Below are 20,976 nucleotides of genomic sequence, written 5' to 3' on the forward strand. Positions count from 1 at the left end.
GAACTTTCTTTAAAAAAATGTTAACAAATAGACAGCAGGATTTGAACGTGTAACATGTGGTTGCTGCTGTTGCATTACCTACTACAAGGGTTGGACAAAATAATGGAAACACCTAACATTTTGGCATCATAATCATTGAACATAATTTTTAAAGAATGGCATGAGGAACATTCTAATGAAGTTAACTATCTCGTATGGCCGGCACAATTCCCAGACTGCAACCTTATTGAGCATTTATGGTCAGTTTTGGAGATTCAATTAAGACGTCGATTTCCACTGCCATCGTCTCTAAAAGAGTGAGAGGGTATTCTAACTGAAGAATTGCTTAAAATTCCTTTGGAGACAATTCAGAAGTTGTATTAATCAATACCTCAGAGAACTGAGGCTTTGATTTCCGCAAAAGGTGGACCTACACAATATTAAATTACCGTATTTTCGGACTATAAGCCAATACTTTTTTTTGCTTAATTTTGAAACTTGCGGCTTATAGTCCAGTGCGGCTTATTTATTGATTTCTTTGGGTTAATAGGTAACACTTTATTCGACAGCGGCGTCATAAGACCGTCATTATTATGACAGGACACTATCATGGGCATTAATGAATGCTTATGACCGATGTCATTGAGTGTCATCCGGCAAATTATGTCACTAACTTGATTTATGTCCAACTTGCATCTTTTACATCCATTCAAAAGTGAGAGAATTTGGGGATAACACTAAATGACATCTGTTATAAACATTCAATAATGCTAATGACAGTGTCATGTCATAATTATGATGGTCTAATGACAGTCTTTTGGCACCCCTGTCAAATAAAGTGTTACCAAATACCATAACTATCAATTAATGAAATAACTGGAACCGTAAGTGAAGAAATAATTAGCACAGAACATGAATTTTGATCGTGATTTACATCTGTTGTGCTGCAATGCAGGCTAGGAAGCAAGTTGTACAACAACAGTGTTGACAGCAGGTGGCAGCAGAGGTTGACTGTCTCCCCCAATGGAGAATTGACGGCAAAATGAAGCTTCATGAAGCAATGAAGCTTTGCAGCCAATTGGTTCATTTGGTCTTATGACAGTCTTATGATGCTCCTGTCGAATACGGTGTTACCAGTTAATATGTTTTGGTGTAAGTATCCCATAATACAGTGAGGACAGCTGCATCTTATAGTCCAATGCGGCCAATCTATGAGCAAATATCATTTTCTTGTCAAATTTGGTGGGTGGCAGCTTATAGTCAGGTGCGCCCTATAGTGCGAAAATTATGGTAGTTTTTTTGTTGATTTTTAAAAGGTGTTTCCATCATTTTGTCCAACTGTATATACTAGACACCACACGATCACGACTGCACATTTTGTACTTGTAGACAAACAAAAGTGGTGGACTGATAAAGCAGAGGTTAATCTGGTGCTGAATGTCAATGACCATGTCAACTAGTCACAGGGAAGCGACTTAACATGGTTACAATCGTCTGGTTTTGACGTCATATCGGTTTCAATTTCTAGAATTTCCAGCTAAGTTATACCATAACTATTTATGTGTTCTTGTGTGCATCGTCAACCCATATGAAAGGGAGCGTGACTAACCTAACCTATTGTCATTTTTATTTCTTCTGTATTAAGCGAGTTAGCGGTATTTGTGCCCAAAGTGGCAGCGATTGCTTCTCGCAAGTTAACAACAGTCATTTTAGATTTTGCAGAAATTATTCACACGTTATAAAACAGAGATTTATTATCGTCATTTTAGCTCTATCTGATCAAGATATTGACCAAAGAGCTTTTAACAAATCGAGAGGACGTTCTCCAGAAGTTGGGTCACACAATGCTCCAGTGGCAGTTATAGGATTTATCTGAAATGGGCAAAGATGGGGCCACATGTATCCCTCAGGGGCCAAATGTTGCTGCCATCTTTGATAAATGTTTGTTTTGGTCAACACGGCAATACGTAGATTATCCTGCATGAGGCGGTTAAAACATCCTTGCTTGACACTGTCAACTTTTTGGGTTCATCTTTGCTTGTCAAGCAAAGATGAACCAGTAAAGTTTGTAATAATTTGTATTTAATCATACGTAAGTAAGGATACAATACATGGAATAATAATTTTAAAAACTTTTTTAAAAAAAGCCATTTTAAACACAAAAAACAGCATTGATATATAACACACTCTGGAAAGAACATTATCTCATTCTCGCTCACTTCAGAAAAGAAGGATTCACTGATTGTCATGTTTTGGAATAAAATTGGAACATGGTCACTTCAGGGGCCATTCAAATTAGAGGTGGGGCCAGTGCCCCGATGGCCCCACCCCTGAAACCGCTACAGCAACGCACTCAAAGCATTGGTTTGAATTGCGCCCAGTTCAGGGCCACCCACCGAGTTTGATGGGCCAGCGACAGATAGACTCATTTATAAGGGAGGCAAGGGTATCAAAATTATTATTATCAAAAATTATGTTGAAATAAAGGAATAAAAATTGATATAAATAATAAATATATGATCAATTTTTAAATAAGTAAAAACAAATTGAAATAAATACAAATTGAAATGAATACATATAATATAAATAAATAACTAAATGCTTAGATGAATAATTGTAAATACAAATTGAAATTAAAAAAATATAAACTTAAAAATAAAAATGGACATAACGAGATGAATACATTTAAAAAAAAAAAATAACGGTACGTCTAATTATTTATTTAATTATCTTTTTATGTATTTATTTTATTTGGGTGCTCCTGGTCCTCCATAAGGATGAATCAGCTAATGATGTACTCAAAAGTGCGTACTGTAATACATTTACCAGCAAATGTTGTTATTGATTGTCACCACAAGGCGGTGCTGTTTTAGTATGTAGTAGTTTATGTGCTGTTGTATGTCTGAACTGACGTTCAATAAAGGACCACAAAGTCAAGATGAATTAAAGATGATTATAATAATAATAATAATAAAATAATAATAATAATAATAATAATAAGGGTGCACACTTACGGTTGTTTTGTTAGTATAAGACTTGCTTGAAACCAGAAATCACCAAGACCAAATCAAGATAAAGACTTTTGAATCAAGACTCAGTTCAAGACCTCGCAAATAAGCAATGAGTTTAGCTCAAGCTTAAGTCCCCACGACCACTAGGGGGCCCCCTATGAGCAATTATCAAAATTAAAGAAAGCTTGAGCGAGAAGAGCATTCATTCACTCAGTTCATTTTCCACACCACTCATCACCAGGAGGGTCACGGGGGAGCTGGAGCTTATCCTAGCCAACAATTGGCAGGAGGCCTCGATCTAGTTGCTAGCCAATCACATGGCAACCTTTCACTCTCACAATTTCACCTATGGAGAATTTGGAATGTCCAAACCTACCATGAATGTTTTCTGGATGTGTGAGGAGACACAGGAATAACATACAAACTACGCTGGAAGGCTGGAGCCTAGAACCCTTGATCCCAGAATTGCGAGACAGCTAACCACTCATCACTGTGCTGCACAGAGAGTAACATAAACAAATATTTTGCTGGTCATCCTACTTTATAATTGGCTTTTTTGTGTGTGTCCGTGCTCTCGCCACTGTTCAGGTACATACTGTATATCTAAGTTTACTTATTGTCTTATTTGTTATTGCACATTGGTTTATTGGTGCTACTACACTGTAAATGCAAATACAAAACTTAATTAAATATGATTAGTGAACCAATCTCAATTTTTATGAAGCTGTTGTGAACGCTAATTTTTAATAAGTAAGTAGTAATTTGGGGCTTACTTGATGTATCTCAGTTAGGTCAAATTAGGAAAAAAAATTGTACCCAGTGTTCTTTGAACATTCTTTCAGACATGCGCACGTCAGCCTCGTCTATTTCGTGCTTTTCTGACACCAAAACATTCCCGCACACGTCCATGGTGAACCGCGACGTCAACCAGAGCTCTCTTCAGCACCTTAACTTACTTTGCTTACTTCACATCGATTTGGTTAGTAAATATTTTACTCTTTCATAAACTGTCGCGTTGCCTTGTTATGTACAACAAGGCACAACAACAGTTCATAGAAGAGTAAAGTATTGTGGCGACTGTTATTTATCTGTTTCGCTGCAATGGTTGATGGGTAGTTGTGGCAACCCAGTTGAGAGTAATGATTGCTGTTGTTATGTCATGTGTGTTCTGGTCAATACGTGTTGTTTTTTGGCGTTGTGCAGTGTATGGAGCACAAGAACACCAAGTGTTAAAAACAAAAGCCAGTCTTTGTCATTCTTCTCCATGTTGCTTACCAAAATATTTACTTACCAAATCAATGTGGAATAAGTGAAGGTGTTGAAGAGAGCTCTGGTTATTTTGTTCATTTTACACCAAGCAAGCATTAGCAAAACATTCAGCAGTGTGTCAAGAGCCAATGTCTCCTGTGTCATAAACACATTTTTGAGCATTTTATAGTCGTTTAATTTACTGAGTTAATCTACTGAGTGTTCTCTCTTTATTTTTTTGTTTGGGTGGGGGGGTCATTTTTGTTTGAAAATGTGTTATTAAATAAATTAGCATGTGCTGTTTATATTGTAGAGTTATTTCAGGTTAAAAGAAATAAAGTTCACCTGCATACAGCATGATGAATGAAAGTTACCACTTCAGTGCCAGAAACTCACAATAAATCGGTAACTGTGATCTAATTCATTCAAGTTATTTTGAGTACTGCAAACTCAAAATAAAAATCTAATTCATTCAGGTTAATTTGAGTACTGCAAACTCAAAATAAACAATTTACTATAATCCAATGATTAAGGTTAATTTGAGTCCTTGAAACTTGAAGTAATTAAGTAAATTCTTTTTAATTAATGTAAGTAACATAAACTGCATTTTCTAAGGCAGCATGTTTGCATTTTTTCAAGTAAAATCAATTTTGCATATTTTTCCACTGTACCAGTTGACCTTAATTGTAATTCTGTAATTTAGTGTTTCACTAGAAAATGTATTGAATCAACCGCAGAACGCTTTTTCAGTTGGAAATTCTACCAGTCAAAATGAGAACACATTCATTAACTCATGTTTTGTCTGAGTGTAAGACATGCCAGGATGACAATTGGGTAATTTATACAACACTGCCAGACCTGCAATGAGTTTATTTGAGCCTCAAATAGTTTATATTAGGTGTATGAATGTTCTCTAGTCAACGTTAGTTCCAGAAATAAAGCGCTCCAGCTAAAATTTCCCAGAAGTGTCCCTACGACACCATGGCCCTGCAAGACAGAGTGGTCATGGGATCAACACTGAACAGAGTACCTCAAAAAGAGCTCAATCATGACCAGGTTTTTCTGAACTAATGTCATCTAAGTCTTTGTCTTACGAACGATAACACATTTTAGTCTTAGTCACATTATAGTCATCTCAAAATGTGTTTGTCTCCGTCTAGTTTTGGTTGGCGAAAATCCAGGATTATTTTAATGTAGTTTTAGTCGACGTTTACTGTGAATGTTTTCGTCTCTAAAATTAAAAAAATTTACTCCAAAAATTGCACAGCATGTCACTTGAGTGACACTGCCGCGATGCAGGCTAACTACACATAAAATGTAACACAATGTGAACATGCGACAGAAACTATTGCGCATTTTGTCTCATTCTCATCTCGTCAGATGAAAACTAGCATTCATGTTGTTACGTTTTAATTTGCACAAATAGGTTTTTAGCCTGTTATTGTCTCGTCATCGTCATGAAAAATGTTTTCGTTGACAAAATATTTTTGTTATAGTCATCGTTGACGAAAACAACACTAGACTCCTGCTTCTGTTGCAAAGAGTTACATTGAATGTAATCAGTCAAATTTTCATATACCCCCTCCCAAAACAAACAAACAAACAAACAAACAAACAAAAATACATTACATATGTACAGTGGTGGAATGTAACGAAGTAAAAGTTTTTGTTTATTTATACTTTACTTGAGTTAAAAAATGAATTGGTACTTTTACATTACTACTGTACATCTTACAGCACGTATCTATACTTTAACTCCACTAATTTTCAAATTGTCACCTGCATTACACATTACTTTTGTTTTCTGTTCTTTTTCCTCACTATCAATTGATAGTTTGTTTTCATGCCTCAATCGAGAACTATACCATAATTGAGCACTAGATGGCAGCAACATGAGAACAAGCAAGATAAGGCGCCACCTCACCACCTCACTCTTGTACAGTAGGTGGCAGTATGCACCTGATTGTTGCTTGCAATCTGCCATTAAGCTATATTTTGGAATTTTTGAGCATGTTTCGCTTTTTTTTACAGTGTCGTTAATTTTATTGCTTTCCCCCCCCCCATTCGGCAAAGTTTTTAATAAAACTGAGCAATCAATTAATTTTCGGGTTCTTTCTTTGAATATTGACTCAGATATCTCTATGTATGTATATGTTAAATTTTTGCATTGGAAGAAAATACCTTTTATTTTTTACTTGTGAAGTATAAAGTAAAGCAAGTACTGTACTTATACTTGCAATGTACTTATACTTGAATATTTTTTCTTAGATACTTGTACTTTTACTTATGTAATTTTTTGCACCTGTATTTGTACAGTTACTTCAGTCAAAAAAAAAAAAAAAAAAAAAAAAAAAAAAAAGTAAGTATTTCATCCACCACTGCATATGTACTAGATGAGCATTAATGAATATTCTTGCTGTGGAATGTATCAGATATCTCCTCAGTCGCTGGTCCTGGCTTTATTTTATTTTATTTTATTTTATTTTATTTTATTTTATTTTCATATAATGAAATCACAGCTGGTCAGAATGAAAAGGTCTTTACTAAAAAGTGTCGTTTCAGATTTGGCCGCTTGATGACACTATACACTTGTGCATTTCAATAGCTTCGCTGGCCTACACAATCTCGCAAAATGAAACCCCAAAAGTCACATGCGCCGCTACCTGTTGTTATTATGAATATTATTATCATTATTTTTTATCATTTTAAATGATAGTTTCTTCGAATATTTCATTTATATGAAAGGACGTTCCGTTTCCTTCCTTGTTTCCCATCGCCAAAATGAAAACAGGAAGCATGTGTTTCTTGTCCCCCAGAAAGACCACCAAGAGAGCCACTTTATTCGGTTTGTTCTGAAACTGCTCGGCCGACACTTGAAATTACTATATGACATGCAAAGAATGTTCATTATTTCTGACTAATCTTCTGGTTGTTTCTCCTTTCATCGTGCAATGAAAGTGAATAATCTATTTATCATATCTAAGTTCAGTGACCTTTCAACCAATGGTGGGACGGGGGCAACCGTTAAGTTAACATTCAGTTAAGGGCGAAACAAGTCACTCATATATTCATATATAAAACTAAATTTTGTTAGTTCCTCGAACACTGTCGCCGGTCTTTTATAGCAACAAGTATGTTTTGTGTTTGTGCTATATGTCTGCCTATACGTCTGTCTGTTTGCCACCAATTAAACACTATTAAAACTCTACCATAGTGTTCGATACTGTTTTATATAAATTAAAACATCATATTTAGGTTTAAAAAAAAAAAAAAAAAAAAAACAGGAAAGAAAGAAAGAAAGAAAGAAAGAAAGAAAGAAAAGAAAGTAAAAGAAAGAAAGTAAAGGAAATGGTAAATGGTGTTGTACTTAGAAGAAAGAGAAAGAAAAGAAAGAAAAGTTAAAATTATAGGCTTTACTATTGGACTACAAATATACTACAGGTCGTGTTGATTTTTTTTTGTTTTGTTTTGTTACATGAACCTCAATTCCAGCAGTCTTCAGTATGTTTATTACTTAAATATTATTCGAAATGTGTGAAAATCACTGAATGTAAATAAAATTATTAAAACTAAATAAAATGAAAACATGAGTAGGATTAGTCTCTTTATGAAAAATATAAAAATCCGCGGAAGACGGGGTGATCAAACATCTATACACAATTTGACCTTGATGTATTAATCACTTTCTAAAAAGATTGAAATATTAAATATATACCATGTTTATTGAAACATTTAACAAGCGACAATTTAATCTTGTGGTTATACAATAAGTGCAATGTTTGTAGCAGTTCATAATAAAGCATCGTGTGTGATAAAATATATACATAGAACAAAATTAGTTCACGAAAAAGCGCTTGCCGTTGTTCATTTAATGTTTTTAAGGCCTGCTTGGGGGTTTCTTCATTCATTTTCCTTCAACGCATTGGTTAGGTCCAGAAAAAGAGGCATTGTGTGAATACAGCCATCATGATACATACTATTAATTTTCCAACCGATACAAAAATAGTCCTTTGTTGCATAGCAGACGTGCAGTTTTCCCCAGTCCGTCTTTCGGGGTTCAAACAGACAAGAGCCCTCACATGACGCACGGCTTGATGTCCTGACATACGCTCTGAGGATGATGATGGTGATGATGGTGATAGTAGGAGCCGCCAGCAGTGGGATGAAAAGACGAGATGCCATTAAAGTTGAACACAAAATCTTTCCTATCGCAGTGGCTCTGATAACGCGGAATGCCCACTGTGGAAGAAATGAGACGTTAAATGTTATTGCAGAGAGCATATTTTGACAAGGCGCTATTAAATATGTTTTTATATGCCACATTCAATGCGTTTGCATCCACATTTTCCAACTTGAAATAAAATTTTTATTACACAAACTATACTGAACTATATCTCATTTTCTCTTAAACTGCAGATATGTAATTTAATTGTGAGTGTATATACATGATTAAAATATACTTTCTCAAATATGTTAAAATGATAAAAATCCGACATTGAATTTTTAGTAAACTCAAATAGAAATGACGTGTGTGGCTTTGTGTCCGTCATGGTCATAAGGACTCCAGATGTGACTTTGTTTTTCAGGGCAAAACAGCGGGATGTATCCACAAACTGGGCCACAACTAACGGCCCGCCTGTTACTTTGCAAAGACATGTCGCGTTTGTGACTGACAGCTATTATGGGCCATGGCTTTCACGTTCACACCAACACATTTATCCACCCCCGCGGGCTCAATAAAAATGGTGCATTAAGTAGAACAAGGCCTCCCGTCTCTTGTGGATACATGTAGTTTGAAATCCTCTCCAGTGTGGTCCGATCTGCACAGTCTTTGTTTAGTTAACCTTTGAGACCCTTTCAGGCTCCAGCGTGGGCTCCTCGTCTCACTAAGATCCTCAAGACTTTAGTAAAGCCCCACTGTGCTGTGCTCAAGTAAACCAGCGTGACTCGGGTCAATTGGGAGTTTTCAAATTACTTGAAGTACCTCCTAAGACATCGCACGCGGGACTGAAATCACGCATTCGTGCACTGTAAAAAATGATTATTAGATGCATCTTAAAATTGACTGATTAATTTTATAACGGCAAAACGGCCCACAGTGAAATTGAATGTGTGTGTGTGTATGTATATGTATATAAATATATGCATACACATAAGTATGTATAAATATATACTTATATTTATGCATACACACGCATTCATACATACTTAGATGGATGCATATATTTATATACATACATACATATTTATACATACTTATATGTATGCATATATTTCTATACATACGTACGTACATACATACAAACTTATTTATATGTGTGTATAAATATGTACAGTGGGGAGAACAAGTATTTGATACACAGTACCCATTGACTGTGTATCAAATACTTGTTCTCCCCACTGTATGTATATATGTATGTATGTGTATAAATATGTATGTATATATGGTTGTATGCGTATATATATTTTACATATAAATGAATGTATATATATATGTATGTATGTGTATGTATGTATGTATGTATAAATATGTATGAATGTATATATATGTGTATATATATATATATATATATATATATATATATATATATATATATATATAAATGTATGTAAAAATATATACACACACACACACACACACACATATATATATATATATATATATTTTTTTTTTAAAATAAAAGGCATACCTATGAAGTCAAAAACCATTTTGGGTGACTCCCTCTTAAAGCTCATCTAAAGAATGGCAAAATTATACAAAAAAAGTAATCAGAGAAAATGGGGGCTACTAGAATATTGTTTGTGTTTTTAGTTATTTCGCCTTCTTTTTTACCTAAGTACATAATTCCACACATGTTCAAAATAAACTTTTGGCCCATACTGTATATATATGTATATATATACTCTTCCTTCGCATATTGATATTTGATAGTGCACAGAATTGACTGTACCTGATAGGTCACTATGGCTCTCCCTGCCGTTTTGGTGAATGTAGGTTTGCTCCAGGGAGTAAGGCGACATGCCGGAGTGCAGAGAATTTGATGCTGGACTGCTGGAGGTTAAAGGCTGCTGTTTGATGTAAGGTGATCCGCTTGAGGCAGCCCAGTGTGCGGACGTACTCGCGAACGGGGAGTGGCCGTCCAAGGCGCTCGCCATGGCCGGAGAGGACGGTACTGGACTGCTGCTGCTCTCCGGCCCGTATTCACCGTTGGGTGGCACGGGGCAGCTCGCCATGTAAGTGGATCCCGGGCTAGGAGACATGTGGGGTACATGGTGGCCACCCCCAAGCCCGTCGTAGCCTCCGGCCATGGAATTGCTCATCATATCCAAGTTGTAGCTGTTGCTGTGACAGGCGAGCGTCGCAGAAGGAGGCTGGAAGTCAAAACTCTGTGGCAGAATGGACGTGCCGAATCCGATGCCATTCATCATCCTATACATGGGTTTCAGGGCTTGACACTTTCTTCTGAAGCCTCTGGGTCGACGCCGAAACGAACCCTCCTCGAACATAAACTCGCTCCCAGGATCAATGGTCCAATAGTGGCCTTTCCCCGGTCTTCCCAGTCCCTTGGGCAGCTTGATAAAGCACTCATTAAGCGACAGATTGTGCCGGACTGAATTTTTCCATCCCTGATAAGCGCCCCTGAAGAATGGGAAACGGGCCTGGAGGAATTGATATATTTCGCTGAGCGTCAGCCGTTTGGTCGGGGAGCTTTGTATTGCCATGACGATCAGTGCGATATAGGAATACGGAGGTTTTTCTGGCCGCCTCAAACCGGAGCTACTTTTCTTCCCTTTGACGAGAGCGGACGAGCTTTCCGAGGCGGCTTGTGTGGAGCTCAGCATGGCGGGATGCAGCACGCCGGGCACCGGACTAGATCTCAGAGGAGGCGGAGGATCCAGCTGCTGGTGAGGGGTCTCGCTCGTCATGTCAGCTCTGACGTAAGGAGGGAGAGGCCCCGGAATGTTTGAAAAGGGCCGCTTGTTCGAAATAAAGTCGAAAAACACACGCCAGCAGTGCTTCTTTGTTTGACTCCCAGCACAAATCGAAAAGGAGAGAAATCTTTCTCTCTTCCAGTTACGCACGACTCCCCCGTTACGCACTGTGCTTGACGCACGCAGAACGCACGGCGGGTATGCACGGCCAGTGGAGAGGAAGAGGAAGACTGAGAGGAGGGGGGCGGTGGGTGGGGGACCGAATATCCACCGGAGACTTATTGTCCCAGGGATTTCAGCGCGACACAGGGGCTCCACTGGGTGTCACAGTGGAGCTAAGTGGTGCAGCTTGGCGCTCCGGGTGGCCATCGTTCGCCTCAACAATTACTCAAGCGGAGGAAACACGAAAAGCCCTTCGAGTATAGCCAAACAAAACTCCGTCACTTATCATTTCATCTATCGCCCTTGCGTGGAGGTCCCCCAACATAACTTTCTCTGAGCGTTCAAAAAGTCAATAGAACCGTTTGCGCTGCACATAATCTTCACGCAATTAAAACAACACTCATTGCCAATCAACTCACATTAGTTATTTGTGCCACATCATGCAAACGCAAGCATCATCTTTCAAAAATATTCACCCCAAAATCACGACGCCATCTCCCACCATGGCTATATTTTTCTCCTAATTTCCTCCTAAAATGGTCTGGAGGATAATGATAACAAACGCTGGCGGTGCCGGACTGATCAGGCAGTGAGGGAGATGGAGAGAAGGTGGTGGGAGCATTCCCTGCGCGTATGGAAGCGGGGGTGTTTCTCTCAATAAATGACTTTGACATGAGTGGAAGCAGGCTTTTTCCATCAAGCGCGGCCCTGGATACCACACACAGTGCGCTAGTGTCAGCTTACCGCCCCGGGCCAGCGGCGGTCCCAAGGGTCTTGCGTTCATTAGAGAGAGAAAAGCAAAATTAGGCCAGCGGGCTTCGACAAGTCCCTCCCGAGAGACATCACACAGATTTGTACAACATCAGGTCGTTTGTATGATCCGTTGAATAATACCGACATATGTGGTGCTAAAACACACCAACAAAGATATTAATAGATATAATATATAATATATGTACATGGCGGAAAACACAGACAAGGCTGAAAAAGCAGTTTCTGCTCTTGCACTCCTCTTTAAAATAAACTGCTGTATTTTAAGCCAAAAGAACTGTTATGTTCAATAACAATATGTCTATATGCTGCCATAGCAAATTCATGGTGCATTAAGCCCCCGAAATATTTTCAATTGATCCGTTTTACCCTGGAAACCCCCATTTACAGACGTCGCGCAACCGCTTTTGTTTCAACCCAGCCATAAAAAGAAGGCAAGTAATTACATGTATAATTCAAAATGTCTGTCATGTTTATCTTAGAATCATTAATTGATGTCTAATATTTCGTAGAATAAAAAAATAAAAAAAGAAAATAAAAAAACACTTTAAAAAATCATTTCTTCGCATATTTTAAACTTTTGAACAAATGACGTCACAATGAAAAAAAAAAAGATGTCTGTAATTAAGTCACGGATATCTACCTCATAACTATCACTTAATTGTATTTCTTTTGTTACTGTGGCATTTTCCCCGATTGGTGATGATAAATAATCGATCCAAACAAAGAACAGAATAAAACGTTTAAAAGGGTAAATATATAAAAAAGAAAATCTCGACTACTCCTTGATGTCTGCAATTTCTGCATCGCGACCCTTGTTATATGACCATGTTTCAGCCATAAAATCCCCCCAAAATCCAGCTGTGGCCATTCACAGCTGTGTCTTGGCACTCGGTGATACATGCTACATGGAGTTTTTGGATCGAAAAGAGGTAAGAACACGATAATATCCTGTTAAAATCATGGCGTCTTTAATTATGCTCTCGCGTGCTCTCAGCTCTAGTTAGGGTTTTGCTGTTTAAAAAAATATAATTTTTTTTTAAAATGCCCTCCTGTTCAAATTTCCCCCCCGCCCCCAGAAAATTGAGATCATGTATCACAAACAAGTGGGGATCTCAGAGCGGAACTTCAAGTCACCAGGTGTTTTCCGCCATATATACCCCCATGGCACGCGGCTTTTAAATTCCAACTAAGAAATGCTAATTCTGCATACCCATCATCTACTTTTTTGTGTACAAATTGGGTAAGGATAATTTTATGTACCGCATTAAAAATGTTTGTATAGATACTTTGTGTATATCATTTATTAGGATGTCCCTGATCGGATAATGACATTTTTGGATATGAATGAGGTATAAGAGATCGTTTTTTGTTTTATATATATATATATATATATATATATATATATATATATATATATATATATATATATATATATATAATTATTATTATTTTTTTAATGGATTTAATTATTTCTATTTTAACGTATTGAACACTCCAAATTGTCCGTAGGTATAGTGAGTGCGTGAATGGTTGTATGTCTCATTGTTCCCTGCGATTGGCTGGCAACCAATTTAGGGTGTAACCCGCCTACTGCCCAGAGCTGGCTGGGATAGGCTCCAGTACCCCCGCGACCCTCGGGAGGAAAAGCGGCATGGACATGGATGAATATTTTTACGTTTTTATTGGCTGCCACTGACAGCGATAGACGTCCAATCCGTTTCAATCGCTGCCAAGCCCCCCCAGTTAAATTGGATTGGACGTCTATTGCCTTCAATAGCAGTGAAGCATGCATGGTCACTCAACAAAACAAAATAAAACAAAACAATTCAGTAAGTACAAAGCAAGAAGTGATGTTGCCGATCTGATCACGTGATCAGAAATCGGGACGATCACATCATTTTTAGAAGATTAGAATTGGGTGGGAAAAGATGTGTTTTTAAGATTTTTTTAATGGCTACAAAGCAACAAAATAATCAAGATGGACTAGGAATGTGTCAAAAGAAAAATGTATGTTTTGTTATGAATTACATTACATGTAGTATTATCGATCTTTGTTTTGCCTCCATGCGCCCACGCACTGCCGAAAAGCTGAAAATATTTAATAAGGTCAGTAAGATTTTCCAAACAATAACCTTTGCACAAACAAAGGATGTGCGGATAAAATTATTCCCCCACTATACGACACACAGCGCAGCTCAGTGGCCCCACAAATTTCCTGCGACATCAAAACTATGGCGACCCCCGTCGAGATCAGGATGCTTCGGCTTGCACACAGAATCTTTGTTCTGGGATCTGTTTTTATTCCCCTGCTGCTTTTACGTGTCCACAGGAGTAGCTTGTGATATAGAGCAAACTGGACACATCGAATGCATGGAATATTGGACGCCACGTTTATCTTTAAAGGAATGCTGTCAGGGAATAGAGATGCACATGGGCCGGCTGCCTTTGTTTACATGTTTTGGTTGAATGTTTATATAATATGTGCATATATTTATGGATTCAACCATTTTGATGAAAAGTAAATATTTGATTTTAATTCAATACACTAATTTAAATTTAAATTCATTTTAAATGGAAATTAACATGAACAAAGGAAATTTAATGGGTTTTTTTTAGTTCTAGATTTAAAAAGGTATTTTCTTCGTTGATTCAGGATTTATTTATTGATTTAATATTAAATAAATACCTCTCCATGTCCCGAAGCTAACTTTGGAATTGCCCCTCCTGGCCTGTGGGAGGTCGCACGCGGTTCAGGCTGCCAGAGTGACACATTGTTTGGATTTGACTTTCTAACATCGTGCCTGCTTTAAAAGGTTGGTTTTCCGAGCCACGATGTGCTGTAAAACTGTTCCTAATTGGACCGTATAAACGAATGGAGACTGGTATGAGAATAACCGAAGGAGGTGAACGTTATAACTATTGTATAAGACTACATTTCAGGATATCATGAACATCTAAATTGCTAAATAGTCACGTGGCTAACGCACAGGTTTGTTATTCTTTCGTTTCACCTGCAGGTTGCAGCATTGGCCTTGGAACAGTCTCACCTGTCACCTGCCTCGTTGGAGGCAAAATACTCATTGGTGACATCTGATTCTGCAACGTAAAAGAGTACAATTATTGCTTTTTATTTTTGTTGTTTGTTTTTTCAACAGATCTGCTTTTAAATAAAAATACTTTTAGAAATAATAGTTTATGTAAACAAATAATTATAATTATAATAATGATTATTATTATTATAATTGACCAAGCTCAGTGTAAAAAAGATAGCGTTGTAACGTTTTGCAAATCGTTCCCACATTTGAAAAGTAAATCCTAACTCACCATGCTTCCAATTTAACCTGCTATATGTTGGTATATATCATTGATATTAGATGCTCCTAATAATAATAATAATTCTAATTTATATATGGCTCGCATTTTTATAAATAGAATTGAATTTGGAATTAGCTTTGTGTTAAAGAAACAGAAATAAAATAATCGTTATAAATTCTGAATATGGATGAGGCTAGATGTCGTGATTGGGGTGCAGGTTTGTTGGGGGTTTCAGGACCGCGGAGAGCAACTGGGGTCTCGGCTAAACAGCGGCAATGTTGATGTTTTATCCATCATATTACAAGGTACATCTTCCGTATATGTCTGCACAATATAGAAAACTAGCTCCATTTCCATCAAGTTTACATGCAGTCAAGCGTTGAACTTTGAAGTGGTTTGGGTAATCTATAAAAAGACATCTATAACTGTTTAAAAAATATTAGCAGTGATGTACCATATGATCATAATACATAATATTTGGTCACTATCTGACGATTTAATAACAAAGCAACAAAAGTAGCCATATATAACGTCTGTGTTTTATTATTATTATCATCATCATTATTATTATTAGGGTTATTATTATCATTTGTTGCTGTTGTTTTACATCATCCCCATAGAACCTTATTTAAGTGTTCATTTTTATATTAATATTTTAAATCTACAACCAACCTAAAAGCACTGTTTTGATTGCATAATTTAAAACAGTTCTTGACATTAAAATAATTACCTATCTAAATGACTCCAAAATTGATAATACCGTACAGTGTCTTGCAGATAAGGAACGAGGTGTTTTACTATAAATCAAATTGTGCGATTCAAAACGTATCCCGAGTCCACCTAAACGAAATAACATTTTAAAATCACACTCTCATTGTTTAACTCGTTTTATTCATAAAAATAACAGACATGCATTAGTTATCAACATAGAAAACACCTGGGCTTCCACGAGATTCTAGTGCGGCTACGTGATTCCCCTGCAGCTCAGTCATTTCTTTAATGGATGTACACAACATTATCTTACAACAGTAGTTCGTACAAGCTATGAACATATAAATACATGTATTGCATACAGCGGCCCTTAGTCACCGTCACATATGCAGCAGAGAGAACAAATGCACCATAAAAAGAAACAAACACGCGCGCACGCATAGACGCACGTCAGTGAAATGCCCGGGGATAACCTATAATCTACAATGGCAATGCACTTTTCCCCAGTGCTGAATAAGATACAGTAGTATCAACGTGATTGTCTCAAAAAAAACAAAAAAACATTGACAATTTAGCACGCTCATGCAAAAGTGCATATTTCGGTCAAATATGAGTGTCCTTATGAGAGCAGGGAGTCTATATGAAAGCTTCCCACTTTGGGGGGCGTCATGAGAGCGTGGGGGGCCGTCGTTGCCGGGGCTTTGTGATGGAGGTACGTGAGTGCATCCCCTTCAGGTTCGGGCAGGTAGCTCATGGGATGATGTACTGGATAGTTCATAGTGTAAGGCCAGAACAGCCCGTGTGCTTGTACGTGCAGGTAGTCGTCATCCCTGCGTTTGAAGGGCTTGCCGAGGATGCTGTCGATGGCGAAAGAACTGGAGAACTTGACCCCCACCCTCTCCTCTGGAGCAGGGAGATGGGTGTCCTCTCCTGTGACGTCCGGGACCTCCTGGTCCTTCGGGGACTTCTTGGTGATGCGCTTCCTCCTGCGGCGGAAGACTCCATCGGCGAAGGTGTACTCACTGTGGGGGTTGAGCATCCAGTAGTTGTCCTTGCCCCAAGGTCTAGATGGGTCCCGCAGCACTTTGAGGAAGCAGTCGTTGAGCGACAGGTTGTGGCGCACCGAGTTTCTCCAGCCGGTGTAAGTGCCGCGGAAGAAGGGGAACTTTTTCATCAGGTAGTCGTTGATCTCCGCCAGGGTGAGACGGCCGCTGCCGGACTCCCGGATGGCCATGGCGATGAGGGCGATGTAGGAGTAAGGAGGCTTCGGTCTGCGGGTGTAAGGCTTCCCCTTACTTAGGTCGCCGCCCGGGGTCACGGGTGGCGGACTGTTGGCCACGCAGTCCCCGTCCGACCCCAGCTCATCTCCTGACAGGGGAGAGGAGATCCCCGCGTCTACGTCCACGCACAACTCCAGTGGCTTCTGAGCGAAGTGGAGCGCAGAAAAAACTTCAAGTTTCATGTTTGTTCCCCTCGCTTGCGGCTTCTCTTGTTGTTTAATGTGATGTGCACGTGGGATGAACCCAGCAGCAGGCTGTCTGTCTCTGTGTGTGTATGTGTGCGCCTAGAGCGCCTCTGTCTGCCGAGCGCTAAACAGATCTGTCTCGGGAGACACGCCGGTGTTGCTATTAATATAATGGCCCTGTATGGGACCGCCCAGGGGCGGAGCTCCCAGTCGGTACACGAGTGATGTGCAATGTTTACAATTGGGTGCTACTGTGCCACGCCACAGAGGGAAAACACGGTCTATAATCCTTCTCTTTGTATCTTGTACAGTGCTCAGCATTCTAACTTGTATTGGAAAATGTTGAGTTTTCTTACAGAATCTAAATGATACAATATTCTTTCATTCATTACCTGCACTGTAACCCAAGGGCGTAGGTTTGGTCTCAATATTGGTAGGGAGGATATAACAGCATAACCTGCATGTATACTTTTTGCTGGGGACGGGACATTAATAAGACCAAACTGATTAGGTGGACGGGGGTAAGGCAAGGTCGTAGGTGTGCATAGGCACTATCAACTTTTCAGGATGCTGAAATTGTGCCCATCAACTTTTAAGAATTATATAATGACTTTAGTTATATAGGTCATTTAGATTGTCTTCCCATATGTTTTAAATGTTGCAATTGACCCCACAGTGAATTATTTTCATTATGTTCAGACTTAGATGTTCCTCTTTTCACTTGCTGAATGTGCTGGTCCATTTTCCCCCTCCTAAAACGCACATTTGACCCCCCCCCCCCCCCCCCCCAGGGGTGACCCTACAACACACACACATTCATGAGCTACTAGGGATATTAGAAGTTTCATTTTCAGCCAGCAGCAGCCACTGTAAGAAATATAAAAAGACATCAATGTCGTCGAAGTGGGGAACACACCACTAATTTTGCTACTGAAAATCTGACCTGCATCAGAGTCAGCATAAAAACATAGTGTGTAAACTTGCTAACCTGCAAAACTCGAGTATGTAGCTGCTTTGAGAGAAGTGTCTTCCTTTATGTGTTTTCTACTGTTAACGTTAATTAAACTGTGAGAAATGTCGTGAACAGAGTTTTACCCCCTTTTCCCTTACTTTTTATTTTATTTATCTGGTCTTAAAGCAGCCTACAGGAGCTTTCATTTCTTTGTTGAGTTTGGCTGTGCTTGTGGACAAAAGCAGTATTGTTTTACCTGAAGGACTGCTCCATTTTTTTATTATTCCCTGACAAAGAAGTTTTTTTTAGGTATATTTAATTTCTTTCTTTAGACAATGTTGAGTGGTCTTAAGATGAATGTTTATTTTTTGCATTCCTGGATAGTTAAAAAGACAATTAACAAGCTTATATTTGTTGTGTATATTAATATAGATTTTACGTTTAAATAATGCAATTTAAATTTGCTCATAAAATCCAGATTTTTTTTCTGGAAGTTTTCAAAATGCTTCTTTAATAATTTTTTAAAATAAAGTTTGAATTGAATGTTGTAGGCTGAACCAATACACATAAAAATAGTATAAGTCAATAAAGACTTCTTTTGCATTGATCATTAAGAATGTCCAGGCCCCAGCAAAAAATGTACAATGTTGAGACCAAACCTACGCCCTTGGGGTCAGGGCTTCATTTTTCAAGAATGCAATAAATCTGTATTGATTTATACTAACTTTCATGTGTATTGGTTAAGGTGATACACTGTTCGATTCAAACCTTTGTTTTAAAAAAAACTACTAAAGAAACATTTTCCAATCTTAGCAAATTTAAATTGCTGTATTTGAGCATAACATGAAGTATATTAACATAGCCTACTGTATACAATAAGTACAAACTTGTTGATAATCTCTTAACAATCCAGGAATCCAAAATTAAACATTTGTCTTAAAAGCATTTGTCAAAATAAATTACCAAAATATAACTGAAAAAAACTTCTTAGGGTATAACAAAAATAAATAAAAATGAGCCTTCCTTCAGGTAAAACACTACTTCTTTTTTCCACATGCACAGCCAAACTCAACAAAAAATGAAAACAATTTAACCTCGATAATGATTAATTTATGATTATATGAAAAACGTCTACTATCTTTTCAATAAAATAATGTAGTAAATACATTTTAAATAAATGCAAGTCATCAGGCAATCACTCGTGCATTTGAGGGGAAATAATGGAAGACCTCAGAACACCGGCACATTCAGAAAGTGAAAAAGGGGTAAATGTAAGTCTGAACATCATGAAAATAATTCACATAATAATGGTAGGGATAATTCTATCCTTACCACATATAATACAATCTACATTACTTATATAACTGAACTCATTATATAGCACAAATAAGGTTGCATAAAAGTTGGTTGGGGCAATTTGAGCATCCTGAAAAGTTGCTAGTGTTATGTCCCTACCGTCCCTATGCAAACCTTGCTGTGACCTCACAAGGGTCACATGGGTTCTGGATGTGGACCCTAATCCGTTCGACTGTGAGCAGTAGGTGGGGGGCACCCATAACTGGGTTATCTTTTTTTTTTTTTTTTTTAAATGGCCCAAATAATTGAATAAACCTGGATTTAAAACAACAACACACAAACAAACAAACAAAAAAACAGTACATGAATACATGACTCGGGTCCAGACCATAAGAGGTCCCACTGTGCTGCAAATATAGTGTATTGTGCATTGGTTGCAAATGTGAGTTGCCAATTCCTGTAGCAAAAGCGAATGAACAACAATTCATAAAATGAGTGCAAACATCATCAAAAAAGGATCGTGTTCACTGAGGAATTAGTAAAACGTTATTAATAGAGATGTCGATGCCGATCGATCGGGTCCGATCACGTCATTTTCAAAGTATCGGAATCGGCAAAAAAATATCGGCCATGCCTTTTTTTAATATATCTATATATTTTAATTAAATTGTTTTCTAATTGTATTTAACGTTACAGACATAATATGTTACACTCATTCAGAGTCTTTAGTTTAGGCTTAAGGTAGTGTTATCAAATTTATCCCGATAACGGCGGTAATTATTTTAAAAAAAAATGTATCACGTTAAAATATTTAACACAATTAATGCATGTGCTGCACGACCCACTCACACATTGTCGCGCTCAATCTGTAATGGCACCGTTTTACCTATATAGAGAGATAAAAGGCAGCGTAAAATGGGTAGAGTGAACTTTGGCAGCCTTTCGAGCCTTTTTTTAATTGGCTAAAGCCTTACAGTCCCTCTCCCTACGATTAGAAATATCATGGGAAGCAATGTGGGGAAGCAAAGTAGCAAGTGATCTTTTTCTTAACACCGTATGGTATTTCCCAACGCAGAGAAGATATATCAATTGGTAGCACTACGCACAGCAATGGTTCCACTTCCCATCAT

The 20,976-nt window shown here is 38.0% G+C and overlaps 2 protein-coding genes across 2 annotated transcripts; both read right to left on the reverse strand.

Annotated features, from left to right (window-relative positions):
- Positions 1–7,984: 7,984 nt before the first annotated feature.
- foxf2b (forkhead box F2b) lies at positions 7,985–11,323 on the reverse strand. The gene is made up of 2 exons (XM_057841830.1): positions 10,190–11,323; positions 7,985–8,477 (listed from the first exon to the last, which is right to left on the reverse strand). The coding sequence occupies exons 1-2, from the start codon at positions 11,163–11,165 to the stop codon at positions 8,314–8,316; spliced, it is 1,140 nt and encodes a 379-aa protein (XP_057697813.1). The 5' UTR covers positions 11,166–11,323; the 3' UTR covers positions 7,985–8,313.
- A 4,990-nt stretch (positions 11,324–16,313) lies between these two features.
- Positions 16,314–17,716, reverse strand: foxq1b (forkhead box Q1b). Its single transcript, XM_057841945.1, has one exon. The coding sequence runs from the start codon at positions 17,593–17,595 to the stop codon at positions 16,753–16,755; it is 843 nt and encodes a 280-aa protein (XP_057697928.1). The 5' UTR covers positions 17,596–17,716; the 3' UTR covers positions 16,314–16,752.
- Between the last annotated feature and the right edge of the window lie 3,260 nt (positions 17,717–20,976).

This window comes from Corythoichthys intestinalis, chromosome 7 (genome assembly GCF_030265065.1).
Source record: "Corythoichthys intestinalis isolate RoL2023-P3 chromosome 7, ASM3026506v1, whole genome shotgun sequence".
Classification (NCBI taxonomy): Eukaryota; Metazoa; Chordata; class Actinopteri; order Syngnathiformes; family Syngnathidae; genus Corythoichthys; species Corythoichthys intestinalis.

Coding starts and splice junctions, on each gene's coding strand:
- foxf2b (XM_057841830.1), bottom strand. CDS start 11,165: ATGACGAGCGAGACCCCTCACCAGCAGCTGGATCCTCCGCCTCCTCTG. Junction 8,478..10,189: donor GAGCCATAGTGACCTATCAG/GTACAGTCAATT, acceptor TTTCTTCCACAG/TGGGCATTCCGCGTTATCAG.
- foxq1b (XM_057841945.1), bottom strand. CDS start 17,595: ATGAAACTTGAAGTTTTTTCTGCGCTCCACTTCGCTCAGAAGCCACTG.